This window comes from Chiloscyllium plagiosum, unplaced genomic scaffold (genome assembly GCF_037043375.1).
Source record: "Chiloscyllium plagiosum isolate Xiang-an unplaced genomic scaffold, Cpla_swu_hap1 HiC_scaffold_39, whole genome shotgun sequence".
NCBI lineage: Eukaryota > Metazoa > Chordata > Chondrichthyes > Orectolobiformes > Hemiscylliidae > Chiloscyllium > Chiloscyllium plagiosum.
Window position 1 is genome coordinate 2,031,154 of NW_028270177.1, and position 13,663 is coordinate 2,044,816.

The window sequence follows — 13,663 nt, forward strand, 5'->3', positions numbered from 1 at the left end:
GAGGCAGCTGGTCGGTGGGTCACAAGGTCTTAGGTTTTGAAGAACAGTCATACAGAACCCTAAACATTAACTCTGTTTCTCTCTCGCCCCACAGATACTGCCAGACCTGCTGAGTTTCTGAAGCAGTCTCTGGTTTTCTCTCCTGTTTCTTGTGGTCTACCCTGATGACTGCAATACGAAAAACTGCGACTTCTGTCCTTTTATCAGTTCACCTTCTGTACAGTACAGACAAATATTTATTAAAGAGATTTCACTTCAGTTAAAAACACGTCCCTTCCCATCACCCAACTTTCTCATTTCCAACCATGTATCAGTGATGCTCCAACTGATACCAAAAAGGATTCATTTAAATAATGTCCGGGGAAAAGGCAGCCTTGCAATCCTGGGCCAACAGCTCTGATCCTCTCTGTTTGAGGCTGTGAGGGTGTTTGAGGTTTTTAGAGGTGTTGCCAATATTTGAGGGTGTGAGGTATTTTGAAGGAATGAGGGTGTGAGTGTGTTTAAGGGTGAGAGTGTTTGAGGGTGTGAGGGTGTTTGAGGGTGAGGGTGTGAGGGTGTTTGAGTATGTGAAGGTGTTTGAGGGTGTTTAAGGGTGTGAGGGTGATTGAGGGTGAGGGTGTGAGGGTGTTTGAGAGTGTGAGGGTATTTGAGGGTGAGGGTGTGAGGGTGTTTGAGTGTGTGAAGGTGTTTGAGGGTGTGAGGGTGTTTGAGGATGTGAGGGTGTTTGAGGGTGTGAGGGTGTTTGACGGTGTGAGGGTGTTTGACGGTGTGAGGGTGTTTGAGGGTGTGAGGGTATTTGAGGGTGTGAGGGTGTTTGAGGGTGTGAGGGCGTTTAAGGGTAAGGGTGTTTGAGGGTATGAGAGTATTTGAGGGTGAGGATGTGAGGGTGTTTGAGGGTGTATGGGTGTTTGAGGGTGTTTGAGGGTGAGGGTGTGAGGGTGTTTGAGTGTGTGAAGGTGTTTGAGGGTGTGAGGGTGTTTGAGGATGTGAGGGTGTTTGAGGGTGAGGGTGTGAGGGTGTTTGATGGTGTGAGGGTGTTTGAGGGTGTGAGGGTATTTGAGAGTGTGAGGGTGTTTGAGGGTGTGAGGGTGTGGGGGTGTGAGGGTGAGTGTGTGAGAGTGTTTGAGGGTGTGAGGGTGTATGAGGGTGTGAGGGTGTTTAAGGGTGAGGGTGTTTGAGGGGGTATGAGGGTGTTTGAGGGTGTGAGAGTGTTTAAGGGTGTGAGGGTGAGGATGTGAGGGTGTTTGAGGGTGTGAGGGTGTTTGAGGATGTGAGGGTATTTGAGGGTGTGAGGGTATTTGAGGGTGTGAGGGCGTTTAAGGGTAAGGGTGTTTGAGGGTATGAGAGTGTTTGGGTGTGAGGGTGTTTGAGGATGTGAGGTTGTTTGAGGGTGAGGGTGTTTGAGGGTGTTTGATGGTGTGGGGGTGTGAGGGTGAGTGTGTGAGAGTGTTTGAGGGTGTGAGGGTGTATGAGGGTGTGAGGGTGTTCAAGGGTGAGGGTGTTTGAGGGGGTGTGAGGGTGTTTGAGGGTGTGAGAGTATTTGAGGGTGTGAGATTGTTTAAGGGTGTGAGGGTGAGGATGTGAGGGTGTTTGAGGGTGTGAGGGTGTTTGAGGATGTGAGGGTGTGAGGATGTTTGAGGGTGTGAGGGCGTTTAAGGGTAAGGGTGTTTGAAGGTGTGAGGGTGTGGGGGTGTGAGGGTGAGTGTGTGAGAGTGTTTGAGGGTGTGAGGGTGTTTCAGGGTGTGAGGGTGTTTAAGGGTGAGGGTGTTTGATGGGGTGTAAGGGTGTTTGAGGGTGTGAGGGCATTTGAGGGTGTGAGGGTGTTTGAGGGTGAGGGTCTGAGGGCGTTTGAGGGTGTTTGAGGGTGTGAGGGTGTTTGAGGGTGAGGGTGTTTGAGGGTGTGAGGGTGTGAGGGTGAGTGTGTGAGAGTGTTTGAGGGTATGAGGGTGTGAGGGTGTTTAAGGGTGAGGGTGTTTGAGGGGGTGTGAGGGTGTTTGAGGGTGTGAGAGTGTTTAAGGGTGTGAGGGTGAGGATGTGAGGGTGTTTGAGGGTGTGAGGGTGTTTGAGGATGTGAGGGTATTTGAGGGTGTGAGAGTGTATGAGGGTGTGAGGGCCTTTAAGGGTAAGGGTGTTTGAGGGTATGAGAGTGTTTGGGTGTGAGGGTGTTTGAGGGTGTGAGGGTGAGGGTGTTTGAGGGTGTGAGGGTGAGTGTGTGAGAGTGTTTGAGGGTGTGAGGGTGTTTAAGGGTGAGGGTGTTTGAGGGAGTGTGAGGGTATTTGAGGTTGTGTGGGTGTTTGAGGGTGAGGGTGTGAGGGCGTTTGAGGGTGTGAGGGTTTTTAAGGGTGAGGGTATTTGAGGGGGTGTGAGGTGTGAGAGTGTTTGAGGGTGAGGGGGTGAGGGTGTGTGAGGGTGTTTGAGGGTGTGAGGGTGTGTGAGAGTATGAGGGTGTTTGAGGGTGTGAGGGTGCTTGAGGGTGTGAGGGTGTTTGAGGGTGTGAGTGTGAGGGTGTTTGAGGGTGTGCGAGTGTGAGGATGTTTGAGAGTGTGAGGGTGTGAGAGTTTGAGGGTGTGAGGGTGTTTGAGGGTGTGAGTGTGAGGGTGTTTGAGAGTGTGAGGGTGTGAGAGTTTGAGGGTGTGAGGGTTTTTGAGGGTGTGAGTGTGAGGGTGTTTGAGAGTGTGAGGGTGTGAGAGTTTGAAGGTGTGAGGGTGTTTGAGGGTGTGAGTGTGAGGGTGTTTGAGAGTGTGAGGGTGTGAGAGTTTGAGGGTGTGAGGGTGTTTGAGGGTGTGAGTGTGAGGGTGTTTGAGGGTGTGCGAGTGTGAGGATGTTTGAGAGTGTGAGGGTGTTTGAGGGTGTTTAAGGGTGAGGGTGTTTGAGGGGGTGTGAGGTGTGAGAGTGTTTGAGGGTGAGGGTGTGTGAGGGTGTGAGAGTGTGAGGGTGTTTGAGGGTGTGAGAGTGTTTGAGGGTGAGGGTGTGAGGCTGTTTGCGGTTATTGACTATCTTGTGGTGTTGGTAATGTCCACCTTCCACAGGACATGCCGGTGAAGTTCTGAGCCGGTCTGGTCTGAAGAGCGTTTCTCTGACACACTCACATACACTGCTCCGTGGTATCTTAGTGCAAGCAGCATGGCGAGACCACTCATCGGGTCCGGCCGGTTCTGATGAGATTTTAAACACAACCGCCTGGGGGAACCCAAATTGTGAGTGAGTTTGTGACACCCGCCGGCAGTTTGAGGATTCCACCCAGTAGATAATTTTAGGTGAATTGAAAGGTGAGAGTGAGTTTAAAGCAAATTCAATCTCTTTCTTTAATAACATTAATGCAGAATCTTTTCATTGAATCACCACCTGGTCACTGAGGGCATTTCATTTACGATAAAAGCAAAACGCTGTAGATGCTGGAAATCTGAGATAAAAACGGAAATTTCTATAGAAACTCAGCAGGTCTGGCACCATCTGTGGAGAGAGAAACAGAGTTAACGTTTAGAGTGTAGTGTAACTCATGGAGTTTCTCCAGCATTTGCTGTTTAATATTTGACTTAATTTTATGTAGGCAAATTGCATGCAATAAAAAAACTAATGTTTCTAAAATAGTTCGTGAACCCTTTGGTCACTTTGAAATGTAAACAGTGCAGTATTGGATTTTGTAATGACTTCACAGGAACACGGAACCTGTCTCATGAACAAGGACCTGGAAATGCAGGTTAACAGCAGTTCAGTAAAACGGTCCAGGCGTGAGTTCCCGAACATTTACACCAGTCACATTGACAATTCACCCACAGACTGATCACTGTTTCAACAATGTCAAGGACTTCAATAAGACCGTCTGGAAGAGCTGTACAAAGATAAGGAACAAATATTATTATGGAGTGAGTTGTGTAAACCGGGAAGATTCTATTTTTAAAGAAACAGTTCAACCACCCTGGGGGGAGATGAACACTGCCGATTTGGTCACCTTCAATAGCAGCTCCTGTTTCTACCCAAACCCCTCATCTTTAACTATTATAGTTAGCTCTTGTTAAAGTCTGTAATCAATTAAAATATTGAATCAGATTCCCATCAAGTGCACAGCATTGTAAGGATGTTAAAGGCAACACACGGCATTCCCCCTGAACCACAGGTGAAGGGTAATGTGGGCTTGATGAGGAGGGGACATTTTCCAACATTCAGTTAGTGAACATTACAATCCCACGGCAGGTTAGTGATAAGTAACGCAGCTCGTGGACATTCTGTGTTTTGCATATATTCTACAAAACGTACTCTTAATAGGCATGACCAGGTGTTTGATGACAACCCAATACATAAGGGAAATGTGCTTATCTCCTCATCCCATCTGCTGTTTTCACAGGGCAAGGGGAGCCTACCGGAGAAGCAATCTCTCCCAAACAGCCCAGCAGAGTCCAACACCACCCAGCACCTGAAGCAGGTACAGGTAGAGATGGACACATCATAGCAAAGGCTAATTCTGATGAGAGTGCTAAGTGGGCCAGCATGCTGGGAAGGAAAAGAAAATGGTAGTGGTGTTTGATAAAGGCTAGAAGATACTTGATAGAGTATCAGTTTGACCTGTTCATTTATCCAAGGGAGCAGACCTTAGTGGCTATGGTTTCAGATTGTGTGGTGTGGAAGTTAATGGTCTTGCTTTCAAATGGAGATTAGTAAAGAATGCCAGTGGTATTGATTCATTTCCCTGAACATTGCTAAAAGGAGACATGAAGTTGAAACCATTTATCTTACACCCAACAGGACTCTGAGGAAAGAAACTAGACATGGGAACTAATTGATACAGCATGAGAAGATGCTGATTGTTTGGTCCGTTGTTGGCATGGAGATGCAGCAAAACAGTTAACTGTAAAACTGATTTCTCAGACTAAACAGGTCGATTCTGATTGGTTGGGGGTTGCCATGGGGATGCATATTGGCAGCCTCCATTTCGGTTACAGTGTTCCATCACTTTCAGCTTCTCCCTCTTCTATTTTCACAGTGATAACTTTCCCCGCGTCTTTTTATACATCGCAGGTCAGAACTGTATAATTTTACAGCATTCCCTAGATTTGTTTAATTCCACTTCTACAAACTAGGCAAATAACTAAAGTATGGCTTTAGCACTCCCATACCTGATCAGTGAGGACCCCAGTGGACCCGTGTGTCCCATTGTATCTGTCGTCTATGATCATGTGGGTCACGTACCGGCAGCCATTTGGAACTAAATAGTCAACATCTCCAAGGAGGCAACCACTCTACCTTTATTTTCAAAATTGGAGATAGTGAGAACTGTAGATGCTGGAGAGTCAGAGTGGGTAAAGAGTGGAGCTGGAAAATACACTGCAGGTCAAGCAGCATCAGAGGAGAAGGGGAGTCGACGTTTCAGGATTGGTGAAAGGTTCCGACCTGAAATGTCGACTCCCCTTCTCCTCTGGTGCTGCTTTATTGTCAGAACTGCCTTCAAAATCTCTGATGTGCTAAAGCACTGCACTAGAGTTTTCTTTTAGCATGTTGGTTGACAAATCGCAAGGTTGATATAGCGCACATTTACTGTACTATTGGAGGTGCTGTCTTTCCAATGATAAGTTAAACCACGGTCCAAATTGCCCTTTCAAGGTGACATTAAAGATTTAAACAAGAGAAGGGGAGTTATTCACAGCATCCTGGCCAACATTTGTTCACAAACATAAATTGTCTAGTATTTTTTCATTGCTGTTTGTGGGATGTTGTTGTGTACAAACAGGCAGTTGCGTATACATCTTTACAACAATGACCTGAAAAACACTGAATTGGCTGTAAATTGCTTGATACATCCTGAGGTCAGGAATGCGGCTACAGAAATGCAAATCCTCCTTTGCACTTTTCATTCACTGATTGCAGTCTGTATTTATCCAGTGAAAGTTATTAAGTGTAGACTAAAACAATACTCTAGGACTTTCTCCTACGATCAGTTGCTTGAAGTTTTCTGTAAGTGTAATATTCCAATACCAATGAAAGTATAATTGATTTAAATGTTGTTTCACTTGTACTTCTGTTTAATGTTGACCTTTTGGGATATTTGCTTAAGCATCCTTTATAAAACCATTATCAATGTCGTCATGAAAATTTCCTCTGGCTACGCCTCACTGGATAACCAATCACAGAGAACCTTCATGAAGGCGTTAACAATGTCATTTCACAGAGTGATGGAAGGCATTCTATCTTCTTTGCTTAATTCAAAGATGTTTTGAGGAAATATGGTGTAATTCTTTATCTCATGGTCTGAATTATTCAAAGCAAATCCTGATGATAATTTTCTTGTCCTTTAAATTTATGCTGATGTCAGACCCTCCCTGCAGTATCTATGTTTTTCTCATACTCCACGTAACTGTCCATCTATTCTGCATCATTTATACGGAAACATTTATAATTTGTCTGGGGAATACACAACATTGAACTTTAGAGATGGTGCATCAAAAGTTGACTCAGTTGATTCCTGAAATGAGAGATTGAGGAGAATACACCTATACTGTCTGGCACCTAGAATCATAGAGATAATTGGGATGAGGGAATCATTAAAATATAAGATTCAGAGAAGCCTTGACAGGGCAGATGCTGAGAGGTTATTTGCCCTGCCAGGGGAAGTATTTGAGTAGGGGTCATTGTTTCAGGATAAAGTGTTAACCATTTAGGATTGAGACATGGAATACTTTCTTCACTTGGAAGGTTCTGTATCTGGAAATCTCTGAGTTAGAGGGCTCTGGATGATCAGTATATTCAAGGCTGAGATTCAACATTTATTCTATTTCTGAGGAATTAATGGATGCAGAATTAGAATAGGAAAGTGGGTTTGAAGAGGTTGGAGGAACATTATGGCCAACTCCTGCTCCTACTTCCTGTGTTCAGAAACTGTGAAATATCGATTTGGCTGTGTGTTTGTTGGGATTGAATGCCAGATTGCCCACTAGTTTGACAATTGTTTCTTGTATCTCCAATTTATACAAAGTACAAATCTGAATATCTTTGTGTGTTTATTAGCTTCAAACAGTTTTATCTGCTCCATGTATCAGCTGGACAGTTACTCAGTGTTAGGGTTTAGTTCTGTTTGTAGCTCATTGGTACAATACTGTATGTAGAGACATATATTCTCTCCAGCCCTAGTTCCATATGAATGTCACAAGCAGAGACATTTAAAAATAGAAGGTTAGTGGATAAGGTACGCAGCCTGCTACATGCGAGTGAAAATTAACAAGTTAGTAGATAACCAGCCTCACTAACTGCTATCATGTTTCAAATGCCAATGAGCAGGGTCAGCACCTTCAGACAGACTGAGGGGGGGGGGGGGAGAGAGGGAGAGAGAGTGGCTCAGTGACTGTATAATGGGCAGAGCAGACCAATGTGAGAAGGGCAGCAACAGTGGGGTAGAGTGCTTTAGGGATTGTTCCTTAGAGCAGCACATTGCAGAATCCACCTAGGAGCAGACTGTTTTAGATATAGCACATGTTGTGAGACAGGATTCATAAGAGATCTTGCAGTTAAGCATCCTCTCAGGGTTAACAATCACAACTTGGTGAAGATTCTGGGGGCAGGAGAGTTAGAGACCGGGAATGCTGTAAACAATATCCAATATCACCAGGCCATTTGTAAATTCTCCCTAAAGGAGGATCACCTACTCCCATTTCCAGAAAAAGAACGCTCAATAAAATCTGTTGGCTTTTGGCAAGGCCACATGTTGCGGCAGTTCCTGAATTTTATTGGCCACATCCTAGAATGTGATCCTATTGGCCAGGTGTCAATGGCAAAATGTGTTCCCTTTGCAGCAAGTGGGGTTAAATTGAGAGCTTTACTCCTAATGGGAGAGACCAAGAAACTACCCACCTTCTTCCACCTGACCCTGACTCACAACATTTCCAAATGCCCAGCTGAAGGTTTCCACCTCAAGAATAGACCACCCCAACCCCTTCCCAGAAAGAAAGGCTTTTCTCTGTCAATATTTTCAATCAGCCTGTTCAAAAATATTATTACAGGTGGGGCTTGAATCCAGGCCTCCTGACTTAGAGTCCTAGAGTCATACAGGATGGAAACAGTCCCTTCAGTCCAACCAGTTCATGTGAAACATAATCCCAAACTAAACTAGTCCCATTACATGCTTCTAGCCCATATCGCTCCAAACCTTTCCTAGTCATACTCTGTGTAAAAACATTGCCTCTTATGTCTTTTCTCAGTCTCTCACCTCTCACCTTAAAAATGTGCCCCTAGTCATGAAATCCCCCACCCAAGGGAAAAGACAACTATCATTAACTCTATCTATACCTCTCATTATTTCATAAACTTTTATCAGGTCACCTCTTGACCTCCTATGCTCCAGTGAAAAAAAGTTCCAGCCTATCCAACTTTTCTTTATATCTCAAAACTTCCACACCCGGCAACATCCTGGTAAATCTCTTCTGAATCCTCTCCAGCTTGATATCCTTCCTACAACTGGGTGACCAGAACTGGACACAGTATTCCAGAAAAGGACTCAGCAATGTCCTGTACAACTTCAACATGACTTCTCAACTCTTATACTCAAAAGACTGAGCAATGAAGACAAGAATGCTAAATACCTTTTTAACCACCCTGCCTATACGTGACACAAATTTGAAAGAATTATCTTCCTGAACCCTTAGGTTCCTCTGTTCTGTAATACTACCCAAGGCCCTACCATTAACTGCATAAGCCCCACCCTTGTTTGTTGTAACAAAATGCAATACCTCCCATTTATGCAGATTGAACACCATCTGGCATTTTTCAGCCCATTAATCCATTTGATCAAGATCCATTAGTAATCCTAGAAAACCTTCTCCACTGTCTACTATGCCACCAGTTTTGGTGTCACCTGCTAATTCATGTCTTCTGTATTCTCATCCAAATCATTTCTATTAATTGTGGGGGGTTCTTTTTAAAAGATATTCATGGTCGGTGGTGGAGCTCATTAACTAACTCTCAGTAGTGACAGTGTTGCTCTGTTTGGGCTGCCCCACTCCCCACTACAGTTGATGTGGGGATAGAGATTTACCAAAAGGGAGAGACAAACCCTTCTCCCTCTGTCTGTCTGTCTGTTTATCTGTCTGTATCTCTCCTTCCTGAGACTAGGAGCTGAAGGCCCAGCTCAGAGTGAAGAGATGACACTGTAGGACTAATAAATGAGGAATTTCTTCAGCCAGAGAGTAGTGAATCCGTGGAACTCATGGCAACAGAAGGGTGTGGAGGCTAAGTCATTGAATGCATTTAAGTCAGAGATAGATAACTTCTTGATTAGTAAAGAGATCAAGAATTATTGGGAGAATGGGATTGAGAAACATATCAGTCTTGATCAAATGGTGGAGCAGACTTGATGGGCTGAATGGCCTAATTCTGGCCCTATGTCTTATGATCTCATGGTTCCCCTAGCACTTTCCCTCTTCCCTTCTCTGCCTTTTCCCTGTTTATTCATGAGATGAGGGTGTCGCTGGCTGGGCCAGCATTTATTGCCCATCCCTAGTTGCCCCTTGAGAAGGTGGGAGTGCTCTGCCTTCTTGAACTGCTGCAGTCCTGTGCTGTAGGTAGACTCACAATGCACTTAGGGAGGGAATTCCAGGATTTTGACCCTGTGATAGTATAGGAATAGCAATATATTTCCAAGTCAGGATGGTGAGTAGTTTGGAAGGGAATTTTCAGGGACTGGTGTTTTCATGCATCTGCTACCCCTGTCCTTCTAGATGGAAGTGGTTGTGGGTTTGGAAGGTGCTGTCTAAAGGTGCCTTGATGAATTTCTGCAATGCATCTTGTAGATGGTACAAGATAGTACATCTGTGGATGTGAAGCCAATCAACTGAGTAGCTTTGTCCTGGATGGTGTCAAGCTCCTTGATATTGTTGGAGCTGCACCCATCCAGAGCAAGTGGGGAGTATTCCATCACCCTCCTAATTTGTGCCTTGTAGATGGTGGGACATGCTTTGGTGAGTCAGGAGGTAAGTTACTCCCTGCAGGATTCCGAGCCACTGATCTGCTTCTGTAGCCACAGTATTTATATGGCAGGTCTAGTTCATAACGTTTCCAACATGGTTCTAATTATATCCACTTGGACTAGCCATGTTTAGCTGCACTGTGTTTTGGGTTCACTCATGAACACAGATTCTGATAAACACTGTACTGAGGATCTGACATTCTTCAGTCATCGACTGCGTGGACAGGGGGATCTCTACAGGAATTGGTGTGCAGTCTCTCTCTGTCTTGACTAACACCACCCTCAATATTACAAAACAGACTTTAGAAGCAGAAGTACAAGGAGTGTATTGCCCTCCCCCCCACCTCCAGTTGACCACCCAAGAAGCCCTGTGGGCATAGTGTTAGTCTTGGAGGGTACAGAGTTATGGAGAAAGGGACACTTTGAATCAAGAGCTCGATAGGGAGGACAGCATTCACTGTCACTTGACGTGAAGCTGAGAGAAATGGTGACCTGATCTGTCCTGAGGCACAAGCAGCTCACTCTCATTCAATACTTTCTTCTGTTAACCATGTTAACTATCCCAATGATCAATCATTTCCCATTTCTTTTGCTTACATGATGAAGAATATTGATTCTGAAAGCAAACAAGAAGAAAAGGAAGAAAACAACAGACTTAAGGTAAAAATTTAAACCACCAAAGACTCAAATCTTTGACGAAGTGAAACCAGGGATTTGGGCAAGAGATTGTGATTTGTCAATAACTTTGAAAGACGCAGGGAGAGATTTCTAGATATTTGTGGTTATAAAGTTACAATCCAGCCAAAGACACAATTGCCAATCTTTATAGAGATGAGTTTTCAGTTCCAATTAATCTGTTTCACCCTGTTCCAAAGTGTGTTCAAAGTGCAATGACGTCAGGCAAAGAGCTGACATGAACCATTGCCCAGAATGTTCCATTGTACTCACATGGAGGGCGAAGAGAAGCAGAGAGAGTGAACAGTGAGATTGACCCAGAGAATCTTACACATTTTGTATGGAGTGGTCATAGAATGAATCTGATATAGGTGTAGAAATGCTTACTAAGTACAACAACAAGCCATATTGATGTAGCACCTTTCACATAATAATACAGACCTAGTATTAATACATAGTAAAAATTTGACACTGAGTCACACAAGAACCAGTAGCCAAAATCTTGGTCAAAGAGGTAAGTTTTAAACAGTGTCATAAGGGAGGAAAAGAAGCAGAGAGTGGGAGTACCTTATGAGGTAATTTCAATGGTGAACTATTTAAAATCCAGGATGTAAAGAGGGCAGAACGAGAGAAATTCAAAGAATTATTCAGGAGAAATATTCATGAATGCTATTAAATGCTGAGTCTGAATGAAAATGAATATGGATGCTATGCAATGGCAGATGGTTAAGAAAATAATTCATATCTCAAAAGAACAATTAGTCGCAGTAAGGAAGAAGGATTCTAAGAAGGGGATAAAGTAACCTTGGTTAACCAACGAAGATACAGATAACATCAGATTGAAAGAAAAAAACATACAATTTGTTCAAAATTATTAGGAAGCCACAGGATTGGGATAATTTTATAAAACCAACAAAAGATGATAAAACAGAGGGAGAAAGTAAAGTTTGAAGGTAAACTAATAAATATGATCAAAACAGACAGCAAGAACGTCTTTAAATATATAAAAAACGAGAGTCACCAAAGTGAACATAAGCCCCTTACAGAATGAACCTGGGGAACTAATTCTGGGGAATCAGAAAATGACAGCGGCTTCAACAAATACCTTCTATCAGTCTTCACAGGGGAATACAATAGCATTTCAAAAATAATCAAGGGGCAAAAGGGGAGAGGAAATAAAAACAATAATCACTGGAACAAAAAGTGCCAGGGAAACTAATAGGGCTGAGACCTGTTGGGATGCATCCTGGGATATTAAAGGAAGTAACTGGAGAGATAGTGGATGCACTGGGAGTAATTTTCCAAGAATCCTTAGATTCTGGAACAGTGCCAGAGGATTAGAGAATTGCCAATGTAATACCTTTACTTAAAAAGGGAAGGAGACCAAAAACAGGAAACTGTAGGGGTTCTGAGGGTCATTTGACCCAAAACATTAACTCTGATTTCTGTCCATAGATTCTGCCAGACCTGCTGAGCTTTTCCAGCAATTCCTGTTTTTGAAACTGTAGGCCAGTTAGCTTAACATCTGTAATTGGGAAAGTGTTAGAATCTATTATAAAGAATGTAACAGCAGAGCTTTTAGAAATACATAATGTAATCAAACCTAGTACAGCGCAGAACAGGCTTCATGAGGGGAAATTGTGGCTGTCACATTTATTATAGTTCTTTCACAGAAAACCAGTATAATATATTTGGATTTCTAAAAGGTGTTCAATAAGTTACCACATAGAAGGGCATTTCAAATAAGAATAGTTGTTGTGGGCAATATATTGGCATGGAGAGAGAATTCACTAATTAATAGAAGATAGAGAGTTAGAAGAAGGGGGCATTTTCAGGATGGCAACCTGTAACTTGTGGTGTACCACAGGGATCAGTGCTGGCACCACAATATATATTACTGATTTGGATGAGAGAAGTGAATGTACTATGGCCAGGTTTGCAGGTGACACAAAAAGGAAGGCAAATGGTGAGGATATACTGGGAGATACAGGCAAGTTAAGCAACTGAGCCAAAACTTGGCAGATGGAACATAATGTGTAACAATGCGAGGTGACACTCTTTGGCAGGAAAAATACAGGAACTAAATATTGTTTAAATTGCGAACAACTGCAGAAAACTGCAGCATAGGAGGATCTAGGGGGACATCATGCATAAATCACAAGAAGCTAGTATCCAAGTTCAGCAGGTAGTAGGCAAAGTAAATAGATTCTAGATTAGAGTGGTGCTGGAAAAGCACAGCAGGTCAGGCAGCATCCAAGGAGCAGGAAAATTGACGTTTCGGGCAAAAGCCCTTCATCAGGAATAGAGGCAGGGTGTCTGCAGAGTGGAGAGACAAATTAGAGGGGGGACTCTCCACTCCACTTTCCACTCTATCGGCTTCCTGCCTGTATTCCTGATGAAGGGCTTTTGCCCGAATCATCGATTTTCCTGCTTCTCCGATGCTGCCTGACCTGCTGTGCTTTTCCAGCACCACTCTGATCTAGACTCTGGTTTCCAGCATCTGCAGTCATTGTTTTTACCAAAGTAAATAGAATGTTGGTCTTTATTTCAAAGGGAGTGAACTATTAAAATAGGGAAGTTTTGCTAAAACTATACTAGGCACTAGTTAGACACAGCTGGAATGCTGTGAATGGTTTTAATCCCCTTGTCTAAGGACAGATATATTGGCTCTGGGGGTAGTCCAGAGAAGGATCACTTGGCTGATCCAAGGTATGGAGGGATTGTTTTATGAGGAGAGGATGAATAGGTTGGGCCTGTACTCATTGGGGTTTAGAAAAATGGGAGGAGATCTTACTGAACACACAGAACATAGAAAAGTACAGCACAGAACAGGCCCTTTGGCCCACGATGTTGTGCCGAGGTTTAATCCTAATGTAAAATATAGTAACTTAACCTACGCCCCCCTCAACTCACTGCTATCCATGTGCATGTCCAGCAGTCGCTTAAATGTCCCCAATGACTCTGCTTCCACCACCACAGCTGGCAACATATTCCATGTATTCACAACTCTCTGCGTAAACAACCTACCTCTGACATTTC

The 13,663-nt window shown here is 43.7% G+C and overlaps 1 protein-coding gene across 4 annotated transcripts in view; it reads left to right on the forward strand.

The window, feature by feature from the left end:
* slc24a1 (solute carrier family 24 member 1) overlaps window positions 1-13,663 on the forward strand; it is a 49,229-nt gene that overhangs the window by 4,329 nt on the left and 31,237 nt on the right. For 2 of the 4 annotated variants that reach the window (XM_043674600.2, XM_043674603.2), the window contains exons 2-3: window positions 4,346-4,429; window positions 10,556-10,609. In XM_043674600.2, coding sequence (XP_043530535.2) covers window positions 4,346-4,429; window positions 10,556-10,609 — 138 coding nt within the window. The remainder of the gene's footprint in view (window positions 1-4,345; window positions 4,430-10,555; window positions 10,610-13,663) is intronic. The other 2 variants (XM_043674601.2, XM_043674602.2) reach the window with 2 other exon arrangements.